Source organism: Phacochoerus africanus, chromosome 14, assembly GCF_016906955.1.
Source record: "Phacochoerus africanus isolate WHEZ1 chromosome 14, ROS_Pafr_v1, whole genome shotgun sequence".
Lineage (NCBI taxonomy): Eukaryota > Metazoa > Chordata > Mammalia > Artiodactyla > Suidae > Phacochoerus > Phacochoerus africanus.
In genome coordinates, this window is record NC_062557.1 from 22,755,597 (window position 1) to 22,783,375 (window position 27,779).

Below are 27,779 nucleotides of genomic sequence, written 5' to 3' on the forward strand. Positions count from 1 at the left end.
AGTGGGGGTGGGGTGGGGCATGGGGACAGCAAGGTGACAATGGATATGGGCACTGGGATCGGGTCTGAACCCCGGGCCCCTGGCCTCTCTCGGGACCTCCTCTTAACTGTGCATAAACCCAGACACCAGATTCCCGGGTTGGGGGTGCCTGGGAGAGAAAAGCCAAGGTCGGGCGGAGGGGGTAAGAGTGCGGTGCGAGGTGGGAGTTGAGGGGGGTGTGAGGGGAGGGGCAGCTGCACTTCTGAGAAACAGCTCGGGCGTCTCAGCAGCCCGCAGCCTAACCCCCTGCCTGCGGCTTCACAGCTCGCTCCTCCTGCCGCCCACGCCGCTCGGGGCCTCTCCGGGGGTCGACAGCCCCCGCGGAGGCGGCGGCTGCTAAGGAGCAGCGGCAGCTCCGGGGACAGCCGAGTGGAACCCATGGGACTTGGGGGTGGGGGTGGAAAATGGAAGAAAGCGTGGGTTGCGTGACACCCCAGGAGTGAAACGCCATCCCTCACTCGGGGTCCCGAGCACTGGACCTTGGCACGCCGCGTGTCCCCCCTCCTCCCCCAGCCCGGGTACTCTCCCATCACACCCCAAGCAGGATCCAGAAGTGAAACCGCTCAGGGTCACAGCCCAGCGCCGCTGCTGTGCCACGCCCCGCCCTTCCGGGCACTGCAGCCTTGCAGGATCTCCCAGCACTCGGGCGACTGCTGGGGAGGAAACTGGGGGAGGGGAAGGGGAAGTGCCGCGTGGGGCAGCCTGCAAAGCGAGGCCTTCTCTCCTGGGAGTGCCCGTCCGTAACCACTAGTGGGAACCTCTAGCGGCACAGACCTTAGCGGGAACCAAGGAAGAGGCGCCTGCACTTCCCACCATAGCCACTGGGTGTCGCTGCAGCCGCGCGGCTGAGCCGGCCCAGGCCGTCGGGAGGCGGGGGCGCGGGCCCAAAGGAGCTGGATGACCCGAGCCCACCGCCCCCTTCGCCCCCGAAGCATCCTCCGTGCTTGTTTGTGGCCTGCAGAACCTCCCTCCACCCGCCTGGTCTCTAGAGGCCTCCACCCGGCCCACAGGCTCGCAGCGAAGAGCAAACCAACCCCCTTGCCCCGCGACGGATGGGCTCATTGCTGTGGCCCCGAGCGAGCCTCCTTCGGCAGGCCAGAGGATAGACGACGCATCCTCGGCTGCCTTGGCGGGGCCGGATGTGCTGAAAGTCAGGCCTCCGGAGCTTGCCCCCTGGCAAAGCTGGCAGGCTTTTCCGCCGCAGAGCCGGAGGCGGCTCCCTCGAGCCCGGCGACCGCATCTCCCCAACTGCTCGGCTGGCGCCGGTCACTGCCACTGACTGCACACGGGCCGGATTGTTCCCGGCGAGAAGGGGGAGGAAGAGAGAGCGGTGGGTGCAGATCACCTTCCGCAAGTGTTGTGGAGCCAGAGCGACTGCTGCGTCCCTTCCCCCCCCCCCGCGTGCGTCCCCACTCCTACTCTCCCAGCCGCCCCTTCCCACCCGCAGCTCATCCCTTAGCTGTGTGGGACGGATGGCTCAGCTTGGGAGAAGGGAACGAAAAGACAGGAACCTGTATGGAATCGATGTGTGTAAGAGGGCTGTGGATGGGCCAAGGCTGGGAGAAAGGAGAGAGCCTGGAATCTTTTGGAAAATTGGGGAAGGTTCTGTCTGTTAGGAATGCCCACTTCTACACTGTTTTGGGTCTGACTCAGGGCGGAGTTGGGCAGGTAGATGCAGAGGAACACGTGCCCATTGGCTGGAGGTCTGTGGGATGGAGCTGGCTCATTCTGTTCCTGTCTACAGCTAGCTTCCCTTCAAATTGCAGGGCCACAGGGCCCAGCTCCATTACAGAGATTCTAGGGGGATCCAGTTGGTGGTCCTAAAAGAGTGGCATTGGGCGTTCCCGTTGTGGCTCAGCAGGTTAAGAGTCTGCCTAGTATCCATGAGGATGCGGTTCCCTATCTGGCCTTGCTCTGTTGCTTAAGGATCTTGCATTGCTGAGAGTTGCTGCGTACCTTGAAGACACAACTGGGATCTGGTGTTGTGGCTGTGGCATAGGCAGACAGCTACAGCTCCGATTGGACCCCTAGCCTGGGAACCTCCATATGCCACTGGTGCAGCCCTGAAAAGACAAAAAAAAAAAAAGAAGAAGAAGAAGTGGCATTGGCATGCCACTCTCGGTGAGTCACACTGAAACCACCCTAAGACAGACGTACCCTGGATAAAAACATACGGCTTACCATGAAAACACAGCATTGGCTAAATAACCCTCCAGGTGCCCAGTAAAGAAAAGCCTGCCCCTTCCCTGGGACAGACACAGCCCTGCGAGAAGCCCTGTCGGCCCAAATGGTCCCCACTTCCCAGCACACTTTCCTGTGTGGAGATCACTGGGGACTCCTGGGGACCAGCCTCAACCCTCAGGATCACCCACTACCCGGTGGTCCTTTTTTTTTTTTTTTTTTTTGGTTTTCTTCAGGGCCGCACCAGAGGCATATGGAGGTTCCCAGGCTAGGGGTCCCATTGGGGCTGCAGCTGCCAGCCTACACCACAGCCACAGCAGCATAGGATCTGAGCCACATCTGCAAACGATGCTGCAGCTTGAGGCAACACTGGATCTTTACTCCACTGGGCGAGGCCAGGGATATAACCCACATCCTCATGGATACTAGTCAGATTCTTAACCTGCTGAGCCACAATGGGAACGCCTCCCTTATAGCTCTAGACACCAGTCTGCAACATCATCTTCCCCAAGATCCAACACCCTCTTTTCCCCCCTCTCCCATCTCCCCACCCCAGCTGGAAGCTCAGAGTCCTTTGTCCTAAGAGGTCACTGCACACCTCACACCCAAGCCGCAAAGCTGAGGTTCTGCCAACAGGACAGGAAAACAGATTCTGCCAAAGACCCACCCCACACTGTGCAAGTTGGGCCAACCTTTGCCCTCTCCGGGTCCCCTTTCTTGCCTGCTGGACCAGATTAGTGGTTTAGTAGTGGAAGCCTTTTTTCCAAATATACCATGAAACCAAATTCCCAGATATAAAGGTAGCGCTCCTACTCAACCTGCCCCCCAACCCCTGCCAGAATCTGTGGACTCCAGGGAACTACTAGAAAACTGCTCTTGTAGACAGTTCAGAAGGATCCTTCTGAGTGGCCACGTGCTCTCTTGCCTCTCTCCTTTCCCTCTCCTTCCCTCCCTTCTCCGTGTGCCTGGCACCGGAGCAAGAGGAAGGAGCCAGACAAGGTCAGTGACCCAATGTTGAACTCTCAGAACTGTACCAAGAGGCCCTCCACCCATGAACTTGGAAGCTGCACAGGTTTCCTTGAATAGGATGTCTTTAGAGCAGAGGGAGCAGGAACGGGCCAGAGTTTGTCTCTCAGGATGCCCCGCCCAGGACATCCAGAAGAGGTGGGCTCCCCTTGAATCATGCCCACCTGTTCTGAGAGTCCAGAAAGCTGGCATCAGCCCTCCCTGCCCTCCACACCTGAGCAGGCAGGGAGGCCAACCCTGTGGCCACACCCTCCTATAGGCCATTGGTGCTGTCCGGGATAGCTCTGTACCCCGGTGCCAGGCTCACAGCAGCCACACTACCCCAGGAGCCGGTGTCTATGATGTGCTGCAGGCCCCTGAGGACCAGCCGCCTACACGTGGGCCCTGCATCACCCTCTCCCAAGGCCTGGGTCCTCCTCATCCTCAGCAAGGGGGAATTATGGGGAATTTCCTTTTCTAAAGTCTTTTTCAGATTTCTCAAATGTTCTTTGTCTTTTGTCTTTTAAGGGCTGCACCCGAGGCATATGGAGGTTCTCAGGCTAGGGGTCGAATCAGAGCTGTAGCCACTGGCCGATGCCACAGCAATTCAGGATTCGAGCCACTTCTGCAACCTACACCACAGCTCACGGCAACACCAGATCCTTAACCCACTGAGCAAGGCCAGGATGGAACCTGTGTCCTCACGTATACTAGTCAGGTTCGTTAACCACTGAGCCATGACAAGAACTCCTCAAATGTTCTTTGATAAGCACATTTTATTTCATTTTATTTTGTCTTTTTAGGGCCGCACCAGAAACATTTGGAGGTTCCCAGGCTAGGGGTCTAATCGGAGCTGTAGCCACCGGCCTACACCACAGCCACAGCAACACTAGATCCAAGCCGCATCTGCAACCTACACTGCAGCTCATGGCAACGCCAGATCCTTAACCCACTGAGAGAGGCCAGGGATCAAACCTGTGTCTTCATGGATGCTAGCTAGTCGGGTTTGTTTCCACTGAGCCACAACGGGAACTCCTATAAACACATTTTAAAAATAATCAAACCCATGGAGTTCCCATCGTGGCACAGTGGTTAATGAATCCAACTAGGAACGCTGAGGTTGTCGGTTTGATCCCTGGCCTTGCTCAGTGGGTTAAAGATCTGGCGCTGCTATGGCTCTGGTGTAGGCCGGCGGCTACAGCTCCGATTAGACCCCTAGCCGGGGAACCTCCATATGCTGCGGGAGCAGCCCTAGAAAAGGCAAAAAGACAAAAAAAAAAAAGATATTAGGGAGTTCCTGTCATGGCGCAGCAGAAACGAATCCGACTAGGAACCATGAGGTTGTAGGTTTGATTCCTGGCCTCACTCAGTGGGTTAAGAATCTGGTGTTGCTGTGAGCTGTGGTGTAGGTCACAGACACGGCTTTGGATCTGGCATTGCTGTGACTCTGCCGTAGGTCAGCAGCAACAGCTTTGATTGGACCCCTGGCCTGGGAACCTCCATATGCCATAGGTACAGCTCTAAAAAGGACAAAAGACAAAAAAAAAAAAAAAAAGGCATTAGGAGTTCCTATTGTGGCTCAGTGGAAACAAACCTGATTACTATACGTGAGGATGTGTGTTCCATCCCTGGCCCTACTCAGTGGGTTAAGGATCTGGCTGTGAGCTGCAGTGTAGGCTGCAAACACAACTCGGATCTAGTGTTGCTGTGGCTGTAGTGTAGGCTGGCAGCTGCAGCTCCTACTCAACTTCTAGCCTGGGAACTTTTATATGCCACATGTACGGCCCTAAAAATAAAAAAAAAAAATGATAAAAATAAATAAATAAAAAGACATCACCTGAGGTGCCAGCTTCTACCCCCTCCACAAAGCCCCTGCCTCCCTCCCACCAGCCCAGATTTCCTCAGGCCTCTGCTTTCTAGCACTGCAGTTCTCCTTGGCAGTGCTTTCTGCTGTCTGGCCTCTGTGGGTCAGGCTGCATCCTCAGAGCTGGGGAACCTTGCCTCTGAGATCTGGCCTCAGGGACCCTTGTCCCTTCCACTGTCAACTGCTCCCTGTCCTCCAGGAAGCCAGGGATCTCAGCCACTCACCAAGGATGACTAGTGGTATTCAGCCCAGGGTTGTGTCAGCTGCCACCTCCAAAGGCCCCCAGCAGTCCAGGCCCCTCAGAGTGGCTAGCACCGGGAAGGGTTGGGTAGAGAACAGAGGACAGGGCGAGGAAGGCCTATGTTCACCATGTACAAGAGGAGTTTCCGCCATGGCTCAGCGGTTTAGGAACCTGACATAGTGTCGGAGTTCTGTTGTGGAGCAGCGGAAACCAATCCGACTAGGAACCATGAGGCAGCAGGTTCGATCCCTCGCTTCAATCAGTGGGTTAAGGATCTGATGTTCCCATGAGCTGTGGTGTAGGTCGCAGACACAGCTCAAATCTGGCGTTGCTGTGGCTCCGGCGTAGCTCGGATTCAACCCCTCGCCTGGGAACCTCCATATGCCACATGTGCAGCCCTAAAAAGACAATAATAATAAAATGGGAGCCATATCTGTCTCACATACTCCGATCATCTGATTGACATAGAAGGGTCTTGTCTCCTTCCTTGTGCCTCAGGTAGTGAGGAGACACTGTGTCCTGTCTTTTTTCTTTGTTTTTGGCAGCCATGTGCAGCATCTTCATGTAGGAATCTCAGTTTCCAGACCAGGGATTGAGCTGAGGCTGCGGCGATGAAAGCACTTAAATCTCTGGATGTACTCAAGAGAGGACTCATTTTAACCCCCTCGCTCTCACCCCAGCCTGGACCCCTAGCACCCAGGCTTTGGAAGTGGCCCTGGCCAGCCCACAGCCAGCACCAGCCAGTTTGAGCCCGAGAAGCAGCCACTGATGGGATGGTTCTGGGAACCATGGCAGATGCCAGGCAGTTTGCCCTGGTCCTTGCCTCTTCAAATCCTGCTGAAAAGCAATAAACTCTGAAGTTTCCGTTGTGGCTCAGTGGTTAACGAATCTGACTAGGAACCATGAGGTTGCAGGTTGGATTCCTGGCCTCGCTCAGTGGGTTAAGGATCCAGCGTTGCTGTGAGCTGTGGTCACAGACGCAGGTGGCTACAGCTCCAATTTGACCCCTAGCCTGGGAACCTCCCTATGCCGCTGGTGGGGCCCTAGAAAAAGACCAAAAAAGAAAAAAAGCAACAAACTCTGGGAGTTACCATCATGGTGCAGTGGAAATGAAGCTGATCCATATCCATGAGGATGCAGGTTCAATCCCTGGCCTCTCTCGGATCCAGTGTTGCGGTGAGCTGTGGTGTAGGTCGCAGACGAGGCTCGGATCCCTCCTTGCTGTGGCTGTGGCGTAGGCCAGCAGCTGCAGCTCCGATTCGACCCTGAGCATGGGAACATCCATATACCTCAGGTGCAGCCCTAAAAAAGGGAGAAAGAAAGAAAGAAAAAATTCTGCACCCCTGCACCCCTCTCAGGACTAAGCTATACTAAGCTTTTCAGGGTAAATCCTCACCCAGTAGATTCCAGGCAAAGGTGGATGCAGGCTTGCTGCCCATCTCTGTCTGCTGGGCCTGGTTCCCCAGCCGGGGATTAGCCAAGGTGGGGGCTGCTACAGTCACGAGTGGCTGCTAAGGCTGCCAAGTCTGGTCCAGGATGTCTTTCTCAAGGTCACCTCAGGACAACGACCTCCCTTCCACCCCCAGCCAGAGACCAGGCTGCAGGGAAGGGAGGGGCTCTCCAGGGGAGGACCCCCTACAGGCCACGTGGGAATTCTACCTGGAATTCAGCCAGGCAAGGGCAGCAGCACAGCCCAGACCTGGGGTGAAATCCCGGTTCTCCCACTAGCTGTGATGTGGGGCAGTTGTCCTCAGTGCATCAGCTTCTTCACCTACAAAATGGGATCCTGCCACCCCGTCCCTAACCAATCTTAAAGACTGGGGGAGTGGGAGATCCCATTGTGGCTCAGCGGAAACAAACCCCACTAGTACCCATGAGGAGTCAAGTTCGATCCCTGGCCTCACTCTGTGGGTTAAGGATTGCCGTGAGCTGTGGTGTAGGTTGCAGATGCGGCTCAGGTCAAGCTTACAGTTGCAGTTCCCATTCGACCCCCAGCCAGGGAACTTTCATATGCCCTACAGGTTCAGCCCTAAAAAGCAAAAAGGAAAGAAGAAGGGAAGAATGAAAGAAAAGATTGGGGAAGAAATTCTCCATTAAACTAAAAAAAAATTTTATCATAGGGTTTTCAATCTTATACCAAATTGGAGAATAATTTAATGAACCTGCCTGTACCCCTTACCCAGCTTCAAACAACTCATGGTCAACCCATGACTATATTCACACTCTCTGCCCTACCCTCTGGGTTATTTTAAAAGCAAAGCTGAGACATCATTTCACTTGAATCCCTTAAATGGGAAGACTTAAAAAACAAAAAACGAAAAACCCACAATGCCACCATTACCCTTTAAAAAGTTAACCATGATTTCTTAATAGTATCGGATAATCCCATCAGAGTTCAAATTTCCCCCAATTGCTCGTAAATGCTTTTTACAGTTCTCTGGTTTGGATTTGAATCAAATAGGTCAACACATTACATTTGCTCGATATGTCAAAATTTCTTGCAATCTAGAGATTTCCCATCTTTTCTTTTCTTGTAATTTTTTGTTGTTGTTGAAAAAGAAACTGGGTTATTTGTTCTGTAGTTTCCCAATCCAGATTTTGGTAATTGCATCCCCATGTTTCATTTCATATGTTCCTCTATTCCCTCTATTTCTGCTAAACTAGTAGTTAGATCCAGGGAGTCTGATTTCTGGCAAAAATAATGCCCCGTTGGAGTTCACACCTCTGGAGGGAGGACCTGTCTCTTTGTGATTTGAAGATTGAGCAGCAGGTTCAGGTGTTACCAACCTGGTACCTTTCTTATAAAGGTCCTCCCATCATGTTAAGAGCTCAAATGACATAAATCTTAGACAAAGACATAGACGGGGAATTCCTGCTGTGGCGCAACGGGATCAGGGGCATCTCTGGATGCAGGTTCAATCCCTGACCTGGCCCCGTGTGTTAAAGGATCTGGCGTTGCTGTAGGTGCGGCGGAGGTCCCAAATGCAGCTCAGATCTGATCCCTGGCCCAGACCTTCACATGGGTGGCCAAAAAAGAAACAAAACAAACAAACAAAAACAAAAGGAAAAAATAGACTAATACTGGCAGCAGACAGAGACCAGACCCTTCAGGGTCTATCTGGGTTTAAGTGGAAGCATGAGGGAGCAGGCAGATCGATGTTTTGGAAGGATGACTTTGGACGTTGAAGGATGGATTGGCGAAAGAAGCCCACTCAGCCAACTGAGTGCTATGGGATTCCATTACGGCTTTCTGGAGGGCGTAGAACCAACCCTAAGGACAGAAAGTGGGGAGTTCCCGTCGTGGCGCAGTGGTTAACGAATCCGACTAGGAACCATGAGGTTGCAGGTTCGGTCCCTGGCCTTGCTCAGTGGGTTAAAGATCTGGCATTGCAAACGCGGCTTGGATCCCACATTGCTGTGGCTGTGGCGTAGGCCAGCGGCTACAGTTCCCATTCAACCCCTAGCCTGGGAACCTCCATATGCTGCAAGTGCGCCCCTAAAAAGACAAAAAAAAAAGGACTGGAAGCAGATCAGAGGCTGGGGAGGAGGGAGACGGCGCGGAGGGGGTGGGGCAGGTTGGGTTGGAGGCAAGGTAACGAACTGTCGGAGCTGTTCTCTGACTTGGAGCTGGTGGAGCTGTTCTCTGACTTGGAGCTGGTGGACAGTGCCTATGTCTTTGTCAGGACTAATTATCCCACCCAGCCCAGGAGGTGCTGAGGATCTGGATGCTCGCCAACTCCCAGGCTCTGTTAGAGCGCCCTCTGTAGCTTTGGGTCCCATCAGGAAATCGCACCCAGGTGAGAGTGCCTTGTCCATTCAGTCTTTTTTTGTGGTCTTTTTAGGGCGGCACCTGCGGCATATGGAAGTTCCCAGACTAGGGGTCAAATCGGAGCTGTAGCTGCCAGCCTACGGCACAGCCACAGCAATGCTGAATCCTTAACCCACTGAGCGAGGCCCAGGGATCAAACCTGCGTCTCATGGATGCTAGTCAGATTCGTTTCAGCTGAGCCACGACAGGAATGCCTCCATTCATTCAACGAGCAATTCTTGGGGACATCGACTCTGGGTCAGGCTCCATGCTGGGCACCAGAGACTGGCAGACAGCCAGAAGCACCTCCAGAAACATCCAGCCCGGCCGGTAGGCAGCCTCAATCCATCCGACACCTTCGCAAGGCCTTAACTGGGGCCGACCTTTCCCCCTCCCCCTCTGCCCTCTTCCCCTCTCTGCTCCGGCCTAGTCAGGTGGTGCCAGAAAAAAACTCACAGCTGTACCAAAAAATAATCTTTATTGTCACTGGTATAAAACAGAGAAGATCAACTGGCCTCTCGGTCTGTACAAAGTGTGGGGCCTAAAGACCACCTGAGCTGCCCCCATCTCTCCCATAATGCCCTACCCCAGAGTGGTGCCCGGGAGCTCCGTGAAGGGGAGAGGGCCGCCCCAGGGCCCTCCCTTAAGGAGAAGGCGAGGGGGGATGAGGCGAGGGGCGGGGGGCGGGGGGGCACTTCGGCCTGAAAGAGGCAAGGAGCAGAGAACACCCAGGTCCTAGGTCTTCACCGTGATCCTGTCCCTGCCTTCTTCATGCTCCGGGTCCATCCCACATGCGGAGGGGCGGCGGCGGGTGGCCTGGAGTGGCTGAGGTGCGGGCCCGCCTGCCTGGCGCTCAGAGGGCTACACGGGTGCAGCAGTGGCGCAGCAAGCAGGGCAGGATGCCGCGGTTCAGCTGGTGGAACTCCACGAGCTGCAGCAGGTCGGTGAAGCGAGTCTGGCCATCGTCCATGCTGAAGTAAAGGCGACCCTCCTCCTCGCTCTGGGGTGAGCGGCGGCCAGAGGGATGGCAGGTCAGGGAGGGGCGCCAGGCTGCGGGAGCTCCCTCCTGGGCCAGGGCTGAGGTCCCCCAGTGCTTTCGCAGGAGAAAGCCAAGAACAGGAGATCCCAGACCCGGGGGCAGGGGGTGGGGTGGGGGGCAGGGAGGGGACGCCTCTTGAGAGGGCCTGAGGAGGAGGACAGGGTGCTGGCAGTCCTGTGTCTCCACTGCAGGAACCCGGGACTACTCACTGGCAGGATAAGGTAATGCTTGACTTTCTGCACGTGGCACAGAGAGAGGACAAAGCCCTGTGGGTTCCGCTGACTCTCTCGGACCAGGAACAGGCTGCCAGGAGACAGGGCACCATTACCCAAAGACACAGGGCTGCCACCTAGACTGAGGTCTCTGCCCGGCCCAGCACTGCCCCTTACCCATCTACCAGGCCCTGCTGCCCGATGAGCCGCTGGCTCTCCTCGCGGGAAATGCGTCCGTGGAACCAAGGCTGGGTGCGGTGGATGGCTGGGGTGAAGGGAGGCAGATGGACGGTCACCCCGGGGCAGGGACCCTCGTCCTAACCACCCCCACTGGGGGCGCTCAGAGAAGCCACGGCAGCCCCACCCCTGGGGACGCTGGGCCCTCACCCACCTGCACTGAGGCTCGTGCCTGAGGATGGGGTGGGCAGGCTGAGGCGGTGGTTCGTCTTCTTCTGCAACACAGTGGGGGACACAGGGGGTCAGGGCGTGGCTGGGGGATCAGCGGCCCCTCAGGGATACAGAGCCCTCCTTCTGAAGCTGCCCCCCACCCCCTGTCCCTCCCTTTCATCTTCCCACTCCATGGAGCCTCGTGCGGGGAGCGGTTCCCCAGGATCGACATGCAGATGAATGCAAACCCTCACCCTCCAGGCCTGGGCCTCCTCCAGGGCGGCACTCAGAGCCTCCCGGGGGTTCTCGATGACACGACCAGCGTGGCCGGAGAAGTCCATGGCCACCAGCGTGTTGTCCGAGACGCTCCTCTGCAGGTGGGAGAGGATGGGGTGGGTGGTGGGGGGCAGAACAGGACCAGACTACTCCTGGCACAGGGCCTGGGTGCCTCCCCCCACCCACCCCCTGCTAACACCCCTGTGCTCACTCACCAAGGGTGGGGAACCTGCACAGGATGGGCGCAGGTGGCGGGACTGTGCCTGCTGGTAATTCTTATACAGCTGCACCCCATACTGGGGGACGGAGAGAGAACGAGGACCAGAGGTCAAAGGTGATGGGGGGGCTGGGCCATGACACCCTCCAGACCAGGTCTTCTCAAGGGCAGGTCTCTATCGCTGCCCCTGGATAAGGGGCTTCCTAAACCAGAGCTGTGACTCCAGCTTTGGACCAAGGATTCTTTTTTTCCTTTTACAGCCGCGCTTGTGGCATATGGAAGTTTCTAGGCTAGGGGTCGAATTGGAGCTGTAGCTGCCGGCCTACACCACAGCCACAGCCATGCCAGATCTGACCTACACTGCAGTTTTCAGCAACACTGGATCCTTAACCTACTAAGGAAGGATGCATCCTCACAAACGCTATGCCAGGGTCTTAACCCACTAAGCCGCAACAGGAACTCCGGACCAAATTCCAAGAGAGCAAGGCTGTGATGTCCCCTCCTTCCGGAGACTTCCTGAGGGCAAAGCTATAACTCCTGCCTGACACCAGGGATCCTGAGATGGGCCCAGGCCAGGATCTCACCTTGAAGAGGCGGAAGGCAGCTAACCAGCAGGTACGGCTCTGCTCGTCCTCGCTGCAGAAGATGCGAAGGCCCTTGTGGCCATTTCGAAGCTTGTTTGGCTGTGGGGAGAGGAAACTGGCTGGTCCCACATCTGCCTTCAGACCAGGTATCGTTTCCTGTCTCCGTGGGGTAGGGCAGGGAGCAGGGAGAGGGGTCTGGGTGTCTGTCCCCGAGGGAGCTCAGAAGCCCCAGCTAGGCTCCCCAAGCCTGAGCAGCTCCCACTCCCTGACAGGCCAGGCCACACTCTTCACCTTGATGCAGAAGCCGAAGTCCGTGGGCATCCCATACAGCTTGCGGCCCTGGGTCACCATGTACACATTGGACTCGTTCACATCGGCCACATACTGCAGGTGCCTCGGATCCTGGGCAGTGGGAGGGAGCGGGACTTGGTTCAGGCAGACCCGTCCCCCATCACTGCCCCCCTAAGCCATGGGGAGGAGGGGGCAGAGGGATGCAGAGAAGTGCCCGGGGTCACCCATCGAATAGAAGTAGAGCTGGGACTTGAACTCAGTTCATCTGTCTCTCCCACTGCTACCTCCTGGGGCAGGTAAGCTGGGAGGGAAAGGGGACCTGTGAGTCTCAGGGCATGGGGGCCAGCCCGGGGGCGGGGGGAATAAGGTCCAGGAGCTCCAACAGAAGGACCAGGGAGCGGGTGTCGAGGGGCTGGGGGCTGTTACCCTCGAGATCTCACCTTGGAGGTGCCCTTGGTGGAGTAATAGAGGCCAGACCGGCGTAGGAAGCAGAAGAAGCGTTTCCAGAGCTTGCGTCCTGAGCCCCGTAGCTGCAGGAAGCCCTGGATCTCTGGGAAACTGCCTGCATTCAGGAAATTCTGAGGCCAGAGGAGAACAAGAAGAGGGTGAGCAGCCCAGAGGTGGAGATGCACACACACACACACACACACACACACACACACACACACTCACACACATACACACGCCTTTGCAAGAGGTACTCCGCATGCATTTATTTTCCTCATTTAGTAAATGAAGAAACTGATATCCACACAGGAAAAGTGACTTGTCCACCATCCCTTAGGGCTGCACTGGGCTTTCCACCTCATAGAGGGAAGGGCCAGGCTTCAAGGCCAAAAAACACTGGCTGATCCCGGGAATCACAGACACGCTGTGAGATGGGGCCGTCCCCTCACCTGGATGAGGTCTTCGTGGGACAAGCCCGTGTGGGCGTCCAGACAGCTGGAGACCATCTTCTCTGGGAACAGGGAGTGCTGGAGGAGAAAGGTGCCAGGAGTCAGGGATGGAGGGTCCAGGCTGGGGATCAGGATGTCCTGGTGCCCAGACGCCCCCCACCCCCACCCCGCCCCCCCGGCCAGCAAAACACTCACTGGGGCATTCTTGAACAGTTCATACTTGGCGAAGTTTTTCCTGAAGACAAAGCGGCTGTCTCCGCCAATGGGCCAGGCAGCCTGCACTTCCACCACTGACTCATGGTCCTCCAAGCCCCGCTCTGGGGTCAAGGGCGAGAAGCAGGGGTGAGTGGGGACCAGCCAGGCCTCCCAGATGAGCCCAAGCTGTGAAGTGTCGCCTCCTGGGCCAGGCAGCCCCCCCTGCCCCCCAACTCACCCAGTGCTAGGTGGGGGTGGCACTCCACCAGCCCCCAGTTCTCGTCGCTCAGGGCATGAGACCGCTGCACGAGCATCTCGCACACGTAGCGAGCCGTGGCGCCCGCCGCCACCTCCACCGAGCGGCAGGCCCCGTCTTCACTGTACACCTTTATAACCTGCATCCCAGGAACGGCAGACGGCTCCAGAAGGGCAAGACGTGGCCCTTTCCCTTCCCGCATCCGCTCTACCCTCGGGGACCCGGGACCAAATCCCCCCACCTCCTCCAAAGTGACACTTACATCCACCCCACGCTCCCTGCCTTCTCTTTCCCAGGACAACTCACGTGGGGGCGGCTGACGTCTCGAGGGAGCAGCCCCCTTGCACTGGAGGGCCCCCCAAGGATGGGGGTCTGTGAAGGAGGGCTGCAGAGCTCGGGGAAGGGGTTGGGGATGGCGGGTAGAGAGGTTGACCGCAGCTCCTCCTCTCGAAGTTTCCTGGGGACAGAAGTGACGGTGAGCTTTTGTGCACTAGCCCAGGGCTGACTGCTCCCCCGAGCCCTCCCCAGCCATCACCCCCATTTTACCTGCTGGTCGGAATGGGCAGAGGCTGGGACCTCTTTACCTCCCCAGACAGAGGGACATCGGGAGATGGGGGCGTCCCAGGAGGGGTCCCAGGGGCGGGGTACAGGTCCTCCGGGGAGCTGCTGAGATGAGACGGAGACAGACCCAGCTCCATGACATCTGAGGGAGAAGAAAGGGCTGATGCAGCGGCTCCTGTGCCCTTGTCCTGGAAAGAGGGACCAAGAGGACCCAGACCTCCTGACGTCACCCAGCTGTCAAGGGGCGCTTCAGTTTACACAGCACCTCACTGCTCCTCCTCTAACGAGGGTTTCCTGGAGCCTTTGGGGAAGGGTAGAATGAGCCCATTGACAAGAGGGGACACTGAGTCCCTGAGAAGGAAGCATTTTTGCCCCACCACGGGTGAACCAGGGAGGAGGATTGGGTGTTTGGACTCTGAGTCCAATGCTCTTCCTTTGGCCCTGAGTTACCCAAGGGAAAAGAGCTATGAGGGTCCCCCTGCCACAAGCCAGGCAGCAGCAACAGACTCCATGACCCACAGATGGTCTGGGGCTCGGTGTCTCTCAAGGTCACCCCTCCATTTCCAAGTGCGGGGCGCTCACTCCTCTGGGCTCTGCCCCAGGCTTTTCCAGCGCTTTGTTGCCAGAGCCTGTTGTGGCAACGCCTGCCCAAGCGCTGAGTGATGCACAGAAAAAGAGAAGGAGGAACCAGGAGGGCCAGAGGCGGCCTCAGCGGTGGTGGGAGGGAGAAGGCTAGCCTGGGGGCCTGTGCCCCAGCAGCCCCCAAACCTTGTGTGTCTTCCCGGGTTCCTCCTACCCCACTTTCTTGAGGCCTCCATGCCAGAGTTACTTCCTCCAAGAAGCCTTCCTGGCTTGTCCACATTCAGACCGAAGAGCTCCCTCTGGACCCTGGGCTGGGGCCTCTGCATCAATTACTGTGCACCTGTTGTATCCACCCACTGATCTCAAGATGCCCGGCCACCCCAGGCAAGGCCAGGATCTTATCACTCACACATGCTACAAGGCTCCCAGGACAAGCAAGGATATTAGAGATGGGCAAAGATGCCCCTTGGAGGGTACAGAGGCATTGCAGCTCCCTCCTCCACAGGAACCAAACCCTTTTGGCTGGGCTGAGACCTGGGCAGACCTGGTAGAACTTCAGCCCCCTGCCTGCTTTCGGGATGCTAGACCAGTGGCCAAAGGGATCCCCCCAGCCCCCAGGATGAAGCAGGTCCCTGACTTTTAAGTGAGGGCGTGAAGATTTTGGTGTGTGTGTCGGGGGGAAGACAGGTGAGTCAGGGTGGGGCGGGACAGCACTGCCTGGGGCTCTCCATTCAACCTTGACTCATCCGCACAACTTCCTGGCTTAGGAGAAGCACAAACAACCCTGCCTCTACCCACCCCCTCCACTCCCGCCCCCAACATAGGCGCCTGGGAGGAATGGGGGAGGGCCGGGAACAGGATGGGGGAGGAGGATACAGGGCCTGAGGCTCCTCTGACTTCATCTCTCCTCCCCACCTGCGGCACAGCTCCGACTCCTCCAGTCCAGGTGGGACTGGCAATGGGACCTACTATGGGCTCCTGGCCACTAGCCCAGCCCAAGAGCCCCCTCACCCAGGAGGGAGAGAAAAAAGGCCTGGCCCGGATTCAGAAGCCCATCTGAAATGGAGCTAACCTCTCCGGGGTGCCCCTCACTCTACATGAAGCAACATCCTCGCCTGTCTGGCCAGAGGTGTACTCAGGAGCAGGAGTGGAAAGTCAAGAACAGGAGTTTCCATTGTGGTACAGGGGAAAAGAATCCGACTAGTGTCCAGGAGGATGCGGGTTTGATCCCTGGCCTCACTCAGTGGGTAAAGGATCTGGCGTTGCTGTGAGCTGTGGTGTAGGTCAGGGCCCCGCCCTGGAGCTCGGATCCCTCTTTGCTGTGCCTGTGGTGTAGGCCAGCAGCTGCAGCTCCAATTTGACCCCTAGCCTGGAAACTTCCATATGCTGTGGGTGCAGCCCTAAAAAGCAAAAAAAAAAAAAAAAAAGAAAGAAAGAAAAAAGAAAGTCAAGAACATACAAGAGGACAGACAGGCCGACAGGGAGGGAGAGCAGGGTCCTGCCGGGAAGGGGACCCCATGCCCACCGCGGCCCATCCACACCAAACACAGGGCCCCCTCCCACCCCCAGCCTCGTCTCTGGCAAACAGCCCTGGTGACTTTATTCCAGGGAGGACTAGGGGAGGGGCTGCAAGAGAGATGAGGTGGGAGTAGAACCGGGTCCTAGCCCTGGGGCCTGGGCAGCGCACCCCCCCACCCAGCCCCCTCCACATCCACAAGACTCTCAAGCTTTCAAACTGGGTCCCTCGCTAAAGGCTCTGTTTAAACAACTAGCCTCGCAACTCCATCTGTCCCCTCAACACTGCGTCTCGCTCGTACCTGCGGCTTCCCCAGGAGCCTCTCCTGTCCCGGCGGCTCCAGCCCCACCCTCTTGCCCGCCCTCCCGGCCTCCTGCCTCCTTGTTTACTTCCTGAATCTGGCCCCACCTGGCTGGCCCCGAGGGCGGGTGGCAGGGCCCACAGTCTAGGGCCGGGAGAAAACAAGGCCACCTTCCGTGCCTCCCAGGTGGGGGGAGGGGCCGGAACAGCCGAAGCCTGAACCGGGGCCGGGAGGAGGCGGGAAGGCGCCCTCCTGGCCCAGGACCCCGCGCTCCCTCCCTGGAGCGGGAGGGAGGCCTTACCTGTCGGGGAGCTCTTAGGGCGAGGGCCCAGGTGAGGAGGCGGGAAACCCCTAGGTGACCCGGAGTTGGGGGGAGGGCCCGGGACCCTGAGGCCCCGCCCACTCCCTCACTAAGGGAAAAAAACACCCAATGGGAGTGAGGGGGGGCAGCTCTTTTAAAGTTTAATTTGGGAAGAATGCTAGAGTGTCTGCGAAGTTAATCATTACAGGCCGCTTGCCTTCACGGGGGGCCCCCCCAGCAGGAGAGCAGGGGGAGAGGGGAGAGCAGAGTCCAGGACGGGCAGACCAAGAGGGGGCAATCCCGAGGGACAGCGGGGTTGGAAGGACTGACGATGGCGGGCAGGTGCACTCTCCATCCCCGACCTGCCCGGGAGGCCCAGACTCGGACCCGGGTCTTTCCCCAGCCGCTTCAGACAAAGCACTCGCCCCCGCCCCAGGCACGCGCGCACACACTCCCCAGCACCCCCCCCACACACACACACACACGCACACGGCACTGCGGATCCCCCCGAATCTAACCCTCCAGTCTACCGAGACCACATCTTTCGGAAGCCAGGAGGGACCCCCCGCCTGCCCCACCCCCCCGTCCCATCCGAGGGCATTCTTGTGGCCGAGTGGGGGCTACACTCCAGAGAGACGGCGTTCTGGCAGTTTAGGGAATCCTTATCCCTTACTGCCCTCCAAATTGAGGGTGCCCCCGTGGCCCCTGGCAGTTTAGGGAATCCTTGTCCCTTACTGCCCTCCAAATTGAGGGTGCCCCGTGGCCCCCGCGGAGACGACCCTCTTTAATAAAGACTTGGGGGAACTCAAGCTGCGGTCAAATCAGACAGAGCAAGGGAGAGACTTGGGGCAGCTCCCTCGGTAGCTGGACCCTCCCCTCTCAGCTCTCTTTCTGGGAATGTGGGGAGGGGCTAGTTTCAGCGGGAAAACCGCGTCTCCAGGAGGCGAGAATCTGTGATCTCGCTTCCCGGCCCCGTCAGCTGGTGAGTGTGTGTTTGGGATGGGGGCGACCTGGGGCGGCGGGGAGTTGCGCAGAGGGTCGGGAGAAGCCGGGAGGGCAGGAGATGTGAGTAGGGAAAGACTGAGGGCAGCTGGTGAGGAGGGGGCGGGATGGGAGGCTGGAGGAAAAGAGAAAGTGAGGCCGCCAGAGCAACCCAGCAGGAGGCCGAATCTTTTTCCATATGGACCCTGGGGCTCCCCACCCCCAAGATGAAGTGTCCGCTTTGGTCCTTACCTGGACCCTGGGCGTTGGTACACCGGGCTGGGGCCACCGATTTAAGGAGGAAGACGCCAAGCCCTTAACTACCTGTCCTCCTCCTGTCCCCGCCCTGGCCTGACATCACTGAGCGAGGAAGGGAAGGGGGAGCCAGGCAGACGCCTGGCCGCCCACCTGGGTAGCCAGCCAGCCAGCTCCTGGCCCCGAGACTGGCACAGCCTGGGGCCCTGGTGCGGCTAGAGGTGGGAGCAAGTTGTCTTCTGGGACGAATCTCGGTCCCCTTACCTGGAAGAGCCCCAGCAGGAGTCGCAGGACACAGGGGCTGAAGTCCGGCTCTGTCTAGGAACCTCAGGTACCTGGACTTGATTTCAAATCGGCTCCCTCTATTCTACAGGTGGTAGGAGGGTGTCCTGACTTTGGACACAGAAGGAGGGGGAAGGCTGAGCCCTGTTGTCCAGGCACCTTGCCCAGGGAAACAAATTATCTTGGGCAGGTGGGGGCGGGGCACGGGGGAGGGGCGTGGGAGGAGGAAGCCCAAGAGGAGGGGCGGGGCCTCCCCGACACTACGCTGGCTGGGATTGTTTTTGTCCTTAGGCTGGCAGCAGGTGACTGGGGAGAGGCGATCGAACTGAACTGAACAGCCCGAGAGCGAAGGTCCTCACCACCTGGGAGGGAGAGGCTGGGGGCTAGAAGGTCAGGGGAAAGGGCCCCGCCCACCCTTCCCAAACCTGGAATGTTCATTGGCCAATTTAGGGGGCTTGACTGCAGCTCTGGGGCCTACCACCCTGGGGCAAAGGGCGACTCTTCGAAAGCCGGAGGCCAGCCAGAGGGGTGTCCAGCAACTTGGCCTGCCCCTTGACCTCCAGCCACAGTCTGGCCACCCAGCCTGCATCCTGGCCCCTCGGAGGCACCTGGGCTAAATCCTGTCTTCCGAGCAAAGTCCAGGGTCTCAGTCTCCTGAAATCCAAGGGGTTAGACGAGGTCCCCTGGTGAGAGGAGTGATTTGGGGAAAGCTCTGGCCAGGTGCTAGGGGACTCCCCTTGCGCTCTCCTTCAGCACTAGGCAAACACAACGGTGGAGAGCCCGCCTGGGAGGCTGAGATCAAAGACAGTAGCCACCTCCCAGCCCAAGCAGGTGACAGTTGGATAAACAAACAATTCATAGGGGTGATAAGAGGCCTGCCCCCCGGGGGGGGGGGCGTGGAGGAGTGGCTCCAGGCTCAACTTTCTCCAAACTGGGTTTTCCTTGGAAAAACCAGTATGAGAGGACTAAGCCAAGAAGTGAGGGAGGGGCGAGGTCACCTGGACCACAGAAGCGTTGTGCAAAGCGCAGTAGACCATTCACTCAGTCACTCCTTCATTCACTTGACTAAATTTTGTTACGTACCTACTATATGCGAACCCCATGCTTGGCACTGGGGATACAACAAAACGACCTGCCCTTATCTTCATGCAGCTCCATCACGAAGACTTATGTTAATCAAAGAATCACACAAATAATAAGAAATGGCACAAGACAACTACACTGGGAGAACAACTTACCTGGGAGATTGGGAAAGACTTCTCCATGGAAGTGACCCTGGAGCAGGGAGGAAGTTGTCTTGGGGTAGGGGACAGAATTGGATTGATGGAAGGGAATGTCACCTTTCATGATGACAGAACAAGCGCCAAAGCCCTTGGCAAAAGGGGACAGAGCATCCAGAGGCAGAATGGGGGCGGAGAAGGAAGGACAGGAGGCCTTACAGGTGTGGCTGAGCAGGTATGGAAGGTGTGGCGAAAGGCTTTGTACACAGCTGTGTTTCTCAAAGTGTGGCCTGTGACCACAGCCTCCAACGCTCTCTAGGCTTGTGTGAAAAAACAGGTCCCTGGGCCCCTCCCCAACTACTGAATCTTGGTCTCTGGGCCAAGACCCAGGAATGTGTGGTATTGACAAGCCCTCCGGTGGTTGTTCTGTAAACCAGGTTTAAGAGCCATCCATCCTGTCTGTCCAGACCAGCAGGAACTATGGGCAGAGGCCAGACTCTGCAGGGTCCATCTGGGCTTTAAGTAGAGGCACAGAAGAGCGGGCAGATTTATATTTTAGAAAACTCACTCTGGTGTTGAAGGGTAGGTTGGCGGGGGAAGCCAGATTCGGAGGGCTGAGTACGTTTCCATTTATATGACTATCTGGAGTGGGCAGATGATAAGGACCCAAAGCAGATCTGGAGCTGGGAAGAAGGGAGAGGGGTCGACCACAGAGATGCCTGTGAGGAGGTAATGGAGTTGCTGGGGATCTTGGCCTTGACGGTGGACGTACACCAGCGTGTCAGCACTCACAGAAAGGTACGCTCAAGAGGGTGGGTATGACTGTGATAAATTATACATGGGTGTTCCCATGTGGCTCAGTGGTAACAAACTCACCTAGTATCCATGAAGATGCAGGTTCGATCCCTGGCCTTGCTCAGTGGGTAAAGGATCCGGCATTGCCGTGAGCTATGGTGTAAGCGGCAGACACGGCTCTGATCCTACTTGGCTGTGGCTATGGCTGTGTCCAGCAACTGTGGCTCCAGTTCGACCCCTAGCCTGAGAACTTCTGCATGCTGTGAGTGCAGCCCTAAAAAAAAAAAAAAAATTATGTGTGAGTTTTTTCTTTTTACAGTGCTACTGTTCTTGCAGCAGCACTGGATCAAAGCACTGAGCAAGGCCAGGGATCGAACCCCCATCCTCACAGAGACAGCATCAGGTCCTTAATCCAGTGAGACACAATGGGAACTCCTGAATTTCTTAAATAAAAGCAACAATAACAAAGAATAGATTTATAGATCAAAGGAATCAAGAATCCACGTAAAAACCCTTACATTTCTGGTCAGTTGATATTTTTACAAAGGTGCCAAGACAGTTCAATAGGGGAAAGGATAGTCTTTTTTTTTTTTTTGTCTTTTTGCTATTTCTTGGGCCACTCCCGCAGCACATGGAGATTCCCAGGCTAGGAGTCTAATCGGAGCTGTAGCCACCGGCCCACGCCAGAGCCACAGCAACGTGGGATCCGAGCCGCATCTGCGACCTACACCACAGCTCACGGCAAACCTGGATTGTTAACCCACTGAGCAAGGGCAGGGACCGAACCCGCAACCTCATGGTTCCTAGTCGGATTCGTTAACCACTGCGCCACGACGGGAACTCCAGGATAGTCTTTTTGATAATTGCTCTGGGACAATTTGTATTTATTTATTTATTTGCCTTTTTAAGGCCTCAACCCAAGGCATTTGGAAGTTCCCAGGCTAGGGGTTGAATTGGAGCCACAGCTGCCGGCTTACACCACAGCCACAGGGACACCAGATGTGAGATGCATCCTATGCCACAGCTTGCAGCAACGTTGGATCCTCAATCCGCTGATTGATCGAGGCCAGGGGTCAAACCCACAGCCTCATGGATACTAGTCGGGTTCTTACCCCACTGAGCCACAGTGGGAACTCTGGTTCTATGACAATTGTCTATCCTTGTGCTAAAAGATGATTTGAGATCCTTGCCTCACACAACGTACAAGTGTTAACTCAAAACTGATTACAGACCTAAATGTAAAAGCTAAAACTATAAAACTTCGGGAAGAAACTATGGGAGAAAATCTTCTTGACCTTTGGTTAGGCAGAGATCTCAGATATAAGAGCAAAATCACAAATGACAAAAGAAAAAAATTGGTAAATTATATTTCATCAAAATTAAAATTTGGGGGGAAGTCCCCATCGTGGGGCAGTGGAAACAAATCCAACTAGGAACCATGAGGTTTCGGGTTTGATCCCTGGCCTCCTTTAGTGGGTCAAGGATCTGGCGTTGCTGTGAGCTGTGGTATAGGTCACAGACACGGCGCGGATCTGGCATTGCTGTGGTTGTGGTGTAGGCCGGCGGCAACAGCTCCAATTAGACCCCTAACCTGGGAACCTCCATATGCCAAAGGGGCAGCCCTAAAAAAAAAAGAAAAAAGAAAGAAAGAAAGAAATCTTGTGAAAGAATGGAGGAAAATGTTTGCAAATCATAATCTGACTGGGGACTTGGTATCTAGAATAGAGTTGACCTTTGAACAATGCAGAGGTTAGGGGTGCCGACAACCCTTGAGCTGTAGAAAATCTGAGTATAACTTCACAGTCAGCCCTTCCTATCCATGGTTTCCATCTTCAGGTTCAACTAACCTTGGATTATGTATTATGTATTTATTGAAAAAAATCCATGCATAAGTGCTGCATGGTTCAATGCTGTATTGTTCAAGGGTCAAAGGTATATAAAGAACACTTACAAATCAATACCAAACCCACTGAGCGAGGCCGGGGATCGAACCCACACTCTCATAAATGCTAGTTGTATTTGTTTTTGCTGCGCCACAACGGGAACTCCAAAAAAGAATGGTTTAAAGAAATGCTAGGTTTGGTAACCTGTAAGGATGTCCCCAGGGAAAGAAGAGACAGAGAGTCAGCCTCCATTTCAAAAACTGCAAAATGGAAATAAAAAAGCCAGCTCTTTATTTATTTATTGTCTTTTTTAGGGTCACACCTGCAGCATTTGGAGGTTCCCAGGCTAGGGGTCGAATCGGAGCTGTAGCCGCTGGCCTACGCCAGAGCCACAGCAGCAGGGGATCTGAGCCCTGTCTTCGACCTACACCCACTCCTTAACCCACTGAGCGAGGCCAGGGATTGAACTGGAGTCCTCGTGGATGCTAGTTCGCTAACCGCTGAGTCAGGACGGGAACTCTCTTCTCAGTCCCCCCGCCCCCAGCTCTTTATTGCGAAGCAAGGAGGAGACGTGAGGTGAACGTGAACGTGGTGGCAGCATAGAGCCTACAGAATGGGAGGCTCAGAGCCTCAGGTTTTCGAAGGCAGGAGAGTGGTAGCGATTGCCCAGACTGTGCCTGCAGTCTAGTGCTTAAGAGTCAGAAGTACGTGACCGTGTAACTATTGAGTGGTTTAAAATGCCATCAGAAAAGAAAAAAAAAAAAAAAAAAAAGGAGTTCCCGTCGTGGTGCAGTGGTTAACGAATCCGACTAGGAACCATGAGGTTACGGGTTCGATCCCTGCCCCATGCTCAGTGGGTTAAGGATCCGGCGTTGCCGTGAGTTGTGGTGTAGGTTGCAGACGCGGCCCGGATCCCGCGTTGCTGTGGCTCTGCCGTAGGCTGGCAGCTACAGCTCCGATTCGACCCCTAGCCCGGGAACCTCCATATGCCGCAGGAGCGGCCCAAGAAATGGCAAAAAGACCAAAAAAAAAAAAAAATGCCATCAGCATGTTAGCGAGAAATGGCAACTGTTCTATCGCATCAGCCAAACCCAGGCTCTGGGTCCACTTGCCCCACTTTCCCTTCCTTTTGTAAACTGGAGAGCGCTTTGCAGTCTAAGACATTTCATTAGATTAAATAAGACCGTGAAGTCCAGCAGACACCAGGTGCACGGCAAGTTAGGCGCTCTGATAGCCCGGGAGCGGGAAAGTGGTCTGGACACACCTGCCCTTCAAGCTGGTGATGGGGTCAAAACGTAGCAGCCGCCGTGGCCTGCAGGGGGCGCCCAGACGTAAGGAGCGGCCCCGTCCGGCGGCCCCGCCCCGTCACGTGCCCGCGGCGTCTCGTCATACCCGGAAGCAGCGGCAGAGGGGAGCCGGCGGCAAGGCAATGAGCGGGGAGACAGGGCCGACGTCCGTAGCGCCCCCTCCCGGGGAGATCGAACCGGGCAGTGGGGTCCGCATCGTGGTTGAGTACTGGTGAGCGGCTCCGGCCAGTGCGAGGATTCGGGCTGAACGAGGGTGGGTCCACTGGAGTAACCTTTCCCGAAATCCAAGTGGACCCCAGGTGTCTTCTCCCTAGTGAACCCTGCGGCTTCGAAGCGACCTACCTGGAGCTGGCGAGTGCCGTGAAGGAGCAGTATCCGGGCATCGAGATCGAGTCGCGCCTGGGGGGCACAGGTGAGGCCGCAGAACACCTGCTGTCAGTGTTCTAAATCCCAGCTCTACCACTTTCTGGCTCTGGCATTGGCTGTTTTGAGGGGTTTTTTTGTTTTTTTTGTTTGTTTGTTTGTTTGTCTTTTTAGGACCGCACCCGCAGCATATGGAGGTTCCCAAGCTAGGGGTCGATTCGGAGCTGTAGCAGCCAGCTTACACCACAGCCACAGCAACGCAGGATACAAGCCACGTCTGCAACCTATACCACAGCTCATGGCAATGCTGGATTCTTAACCCACTGATCGAGGACAGAGATCAAACCCTTATCCTCCTGGATGCTAGTAGTGTTCGTTAACCACTGAGCCACAACGGGAACTCCGCATTGGCTGTTTCACATCGTGTACAGTAGTGAGTGGCACATAGTAAAACGGCCAACCAAACGTAAGGCCCCTACCTGGTGAGGCGGGTCACAGATGAAGCCTGTTGGGGAATACGGATGAGACTGAAGTGCAGAGTTGGAGGGGAGGGAACCCTTTATTGAGTTATGAGGCTGAGTTCAAGGGAAAGATACACTGAGACGCCTCCATTATTAGGTTCCTCTGACTTTGATACAGGGTTGGCAAATGGCTTTCTAGAGTCCTCATGGGGCCAGTGAGGGACAAGAAAGAGCCGGTGTTAAATCTAAGAGTGGGGAGGGCCCCACTTTGGAGGGCTTCCTCTGACTCTTACCTGTTCTCAGCATCCAGTTCATTCATCCGTCTGTTTAATACCAGGGGCCTTTGAGATCGAAATCAATGGACAGCTGGTGTTCTCCAAGCTGGAGAATGGGGGCTTTCCTTACGAGAAAGATGTGAGTACTTGCAATGCTGGGAAGATCCCCGGTTCGCCCTGCCCCCACAACGAATGCATCATCCCGTTCCCTGTCTCTGCCTTCTAGCTCATTGAGGCCATCCGAAGAGCCAGTAACGGAGAACCCCTAGAAAAGATTACCAATAGCCGCCCTCCCTGCGTCATCCTGTGACTACATGTGTTTCTGGGTTCCTGCTCTTTTGGGATCCAAGCCTTGGTTGCCCCTTTGGTCCTGCTGAGGGCTCCCCACTGCCTCTTTCACCTCACTTAGCTCCTGGTAACTAAGAGACCCTGGCCCCCACTTTGCACCTTTGGGTACCAGGAGGGAATAGATGCGTCTGTGGTCTTGGGGCTGGAAGACCCTCTCCATGGACACTTCCAGTCACTTTATGCCCCTTTCCCAGGATCAGTGCCCACAAAAGCCTGCATCCCCCTCCAGCTTAGCCGTACCTGTCAGATGCTACCATAGTTGTAATTTATTTTCACTAGCCCCAGGCAATGTCAGCTATCAGCAATAAAGTGGCACTGCAAACACCTGTGCCTGCTGGTGTGTGTTTTTATGTCTGGTCTGGGACTGGGGAGGGGCGAGAGGACAGAAGCCAGCCCAACCAACCTTTATGCCACCAACGTAACTTTACTGGTTGGATGGGTTTTTTCTGGATAGCTACTTCTTTTTATTTTGGTTGCTCTCAGCACACTGAAGTTCCCAGGCCAGGGACTGAACCGTAACCGCAGCCACACCAGTGCCAGATCCTTAACCGCCTGAACCACCAGGGAACTCCTGCATAGCTACTTTTCTCCCCTCCATGGTGTATAATCCTTTTTTTGTTATGAGATGGTTTACTAATATTTCGTTTAAGTATTTCTGTCACATGAGCTATTTGACTGTAGTTTTCTTTTTTTGTGGTTATTTTTGCCTGGCTTTAACACTGGAAAATATTGACCTCCTAGAATGAGTTGGGAATCTAGTTGCCTTTTTACACAAACTAATACTTGCTTTATGTCTTAGTATTTCCTTCTCTCATTTTCTTTTTTCTTTTTCTCTCCTTAAACTGCAAATGTTTTCAAAAAGTTTTTTCTTTTTTTGGCTGCCCCATGGGATATGGAGTTCTTGGACCAGGGATCAGATCTGAGACACAGCTGTGACCTACACCGCAGCTGTAGCAACACAGATCCTTTAACTCACATGCTGGACAGGGGATCAAACCTGTGTCCTGGCGCTGCAGAGATGCCACTGATCCCGATGTGCCATAGCAGGAACTCCTTTTTGATTTTTAATTTTTTAGATTTTGTTTCTTTTTTACTGGATAGCTACTTTTTTTTTTTTTTTTTTGCTTTTTATGGCCGCACCTATAGCGTATGTAAGTTCCCAAGCTAGGGGTTGAATCAGAGCTACAGCTGCCAGCCTACAGCACAGCCACAGGAACACTGGATCTGAGCCACAGCTGCAGTCTACATCACAGCTCACACATCTGCCGGATCCATCACCCACTGAGCGAGGCCAGGGATCAAACCCGCATCCTCATGGATGCTAGTCGGGTTTGTTACCACTGAGCCACAGCAGGAACTCTAATTGTAATTCAGCGACCTCCTCTCAGAGCCAAAGCAGGGAAGATGAGCCACATAGTAGGTGCTACCTCTTTTTTCCTCCATGACTCCCTCACCTACAGGGAGGAAATCACCCCATTCTGGTGAGGGGCCTTATGAGTTTGTTTTTTCTAAGCAAGAATGTTCTGGTCACCAGAGGCCTCTCATCAGAATCCCAGCTCCAAGTTGCCCCCCAACCCTAACGCCAGGAAACTGGAAGTAGGCTCCTCATTCAAGCTTTTGGAAGACTCCTAGCCAGTCCCTCCGGGAAAGATGAACTGAATGTGAGCTGGGAGGTGAGCAGTAGAGGGAGGGCTCAGAGCCACCCTGACAGAGACTGGTGCCCAGCTGTTTTCCAAAATATATTTGCAAAAGGAAAAAGTGGGTGGGGAGAAGGGACATCCCTCCCCCAACCCCCGAGATCCCGCCTTCTCTAGAAGCCACTGTCTATTTCAAGTAGTTATTTCATCTTAAAAAAAAAGAACAAAAACCCAAAACATACGTAAAAACGAAACCAAAAATCCCACTCTGTACAAGGACTGGATCTGGGTGATGCTGCTCCCTTCTTCCTAGGGGCCAAGCTAGGTTTCAGGGACAGTCTCTGGATTGCTCTGGTTCCTAGACATCCCCTTGGAGCCCCTTCTCTGAGTTGGAGGCCCAGCTTCTCTAAGTCCGTGCCAAGGGTCTAGAAGAAAAGTCAGCTGGGCTGCTCCTGCAGGTCAGGAGATTGTGGCTGTGGCATCCTATGGACCCTAGAGTTTGCTGGGGGCAGGACTCCAGGATCAAGACTCCCCGGGGCTGCCCACTTTGGCAGCCAGGCCAGACCACTCTCAGCCAGCTAGGAATCGGAGTAGGAAGAGACATGCCTGGCACAGCAGGCTTCCCAGGACGTGGTCCAAGGGCCTTCTCGCTGCGTCGTCCCGATGTGGCCCAGACATCAGGCCTTCTACACTCCCTGAGGGTTCAGCACGGCCTCAGTGGACCTGGCCTTTTGGCTCATACTGGCACATCCAGACCCAGGTATTCGGGGTTCTCTGCAGTCGGGGTCCCTTCAAAGGTGCTGGGTAGAGTGCCCCGGTCTGATGGGTCCTGGTCCCAGTAATAGAGGTTGTCAAAGGCTGGGCTGAAGGCCGGAGAAGGGTGGTTCTGAGGGGGAGCCCTGCCCCGGGGTGCCAAGTACTCAGGATTCTCCACTGCAGCACCAAAAGCAAAAATGTCCTTGACAACCCCGTTCCTTCCGGGGGAGAGCGTCTTGGGCCTTTCCAGGGTGGCTCCAGTAGGTCGAGGAGGAGGCAGAGGACCCTCTAGGGGCGAGGGGGGCTGTGGCCGAACCTCCGGCTGGTTCACGTATTCTGGAAGGACAAGGGAACAAGGCTCGTTAGGGGAAGGGACTCACGTGTCCCAGCTGCTACCAACTGACCCCACAGTGGCCCCGGGCCGAGCACCCCCAACTCCCACTATCTCTAGCTTGGGCCTGGAC

The 27,779-nt window shown here is 55.7% G+C and overlaps 3 protein-coding genes across 13 annotated transcripts in view; 1 reads left to right on the top strand and 2 right to left on the bottom strand.

Moving 5' to 3' along the window:
- Window positions 1-9,597: 9,597 nt before the first annotated feature.
- Window positions 9,598-18,449, bottom strand: GRB7 (growth factor receptor bound protein 7). Of its 10 annotated transcripts, none has more exons than XM_047757714.1 (15): window positions 18,253-18,449; window positions 14,038-14,240; window positions 13,798-13,948; window positions 13,474-13,630; window positions 13,236-13,357; window positions 13,041-13,118; window positions 12,585-12,722; window positions 12,145-12,255; window positions 11,854-11,952; window positions 11,268-11,348; window positions 11,031-11,147; window positions 10,781-10,841; window positions 10,567-10,654; window positions 10,387-10,480; window positions 9,598-10,138 (listed from the first exon to the last, which is right to left on the bottom strand). In XM_047757714.1, the coding sequence occupies exons 2-15, from the start codon at window positions 14,187-14,189 to the stop codon at window positions 9,992-9,994; spliced, it is 1,596 nt and encodes a 531-aa protein (XP_047613670.1). In that variant the 5' UTR covers window positions 14,190-14,240; window positions 18,253-18,449; the 3' UTR covers window positions 9,598-9,991. The 10 variants fall into 10 exon arrangements, with proteins under 10 accessions (XP_047613670.1, XP_047613669.1, XP_047613671.1 ...); XM_047757713.1 differs by having other exon boundaries at window positions 14,038-14,194; window positions 18,253-18,444; XM_047757715.1 differs by lacking the exon at window positions 10,567-10,654 and having other exon boundaries at window positions 14,038-14,194; window positions 18,253-18,445.
- A 5,081-nt stretch (window positions 18,450-23,530) lies between these two features.
- On the top strand, window positions 23,531-25,246 carry MIEN1 (migration and invasion enhancer 1). The gene is made up of 4 exons (XM_047757717.1): window positions 23,531-23,686; window positions 23,790-23,887; window positions 24,637-24,713; window positions 24,801-25,246. Exons 1-4 carry the CDS (start codon window positions 23,598-23,600, stop codon window positions 24,882-24,884), a joined length of 348 nt encoding a protein of 115 aa, XP_047613673.1. The 5' UTR covers window positions 23,531-23,597; the 3' UTR covers window positions 24,885-25,246.
- A 1,552-nt stretch (window positions 25,247-26,798) lies between these two features.
- The window catches only part of ERBB2 (erb-b2 receptor tyrosine kinase 2), a 30,441-nt gene continuing 29,460 nt past the window's right edge, over window positions 26,799-27,779 (bottom strand). For both annotated transcript variants that reach the window (XM_047757165.1, XM_047757164.1), the window contains one exon: window positions 26,799-27,651. In XM_047757165.1, coding sequence (XP_047613121.1) covers window positions 27,296-27,651 — 356 coding nt within the window. In that variant the 3' untranslated portion in view covers window positions 26,799-27,295. The remainder of the gene's footprint in view (window positions 27,652-27,779) is intronic.

Bases quoted from the DNA above. Each gene is read 5' to 3' on its own strand.
- GRB7 (XM_047757707.1), bottom strand. From the start codon at position 14,189: ATGGAGCTGGGTCTGTCTCCGTCTCATCTCAGCAGCTCCCCGGAGGAC. The intron at 11,148-11,267 runs GTGAGTGAGCAC...TCCCACCTGCAG, and splicing joins GTGCAGGTTCCCCACCCTTG to AGGAGCGTCTCGGACAACAC. The intron at 10,481-10,566 runs GTAAGGGGCAGT...GTCTCCTGGCAG, and splicing joins CAGCAGGGCCTGGTAGATGG to CCTGTTCCTGGTCCGAGAGA.
- MIEN1 (XM_047757717.1), top strand. From the start codon at position 23,598: ATGAGCGGGGAGACAGGGCCGACGTCCGTAGCGCCCCCTCCCGGGGAG. The intron at 23,888-24,636 runs GTGAGGCCGCAG...GTTTAATACCAG, and splicing joins GTCGCGCCTGGGGGGCACAG to GGGCCTTTGAGATCGAAATC. The intron at 24,714-24,800 runs GTGAGTACTTGC...TCTGCCTTCTAG, and splicing joins GCTTTCCTTACGAGAAAGAT to CTCATTGAGGCCATCCGAAG.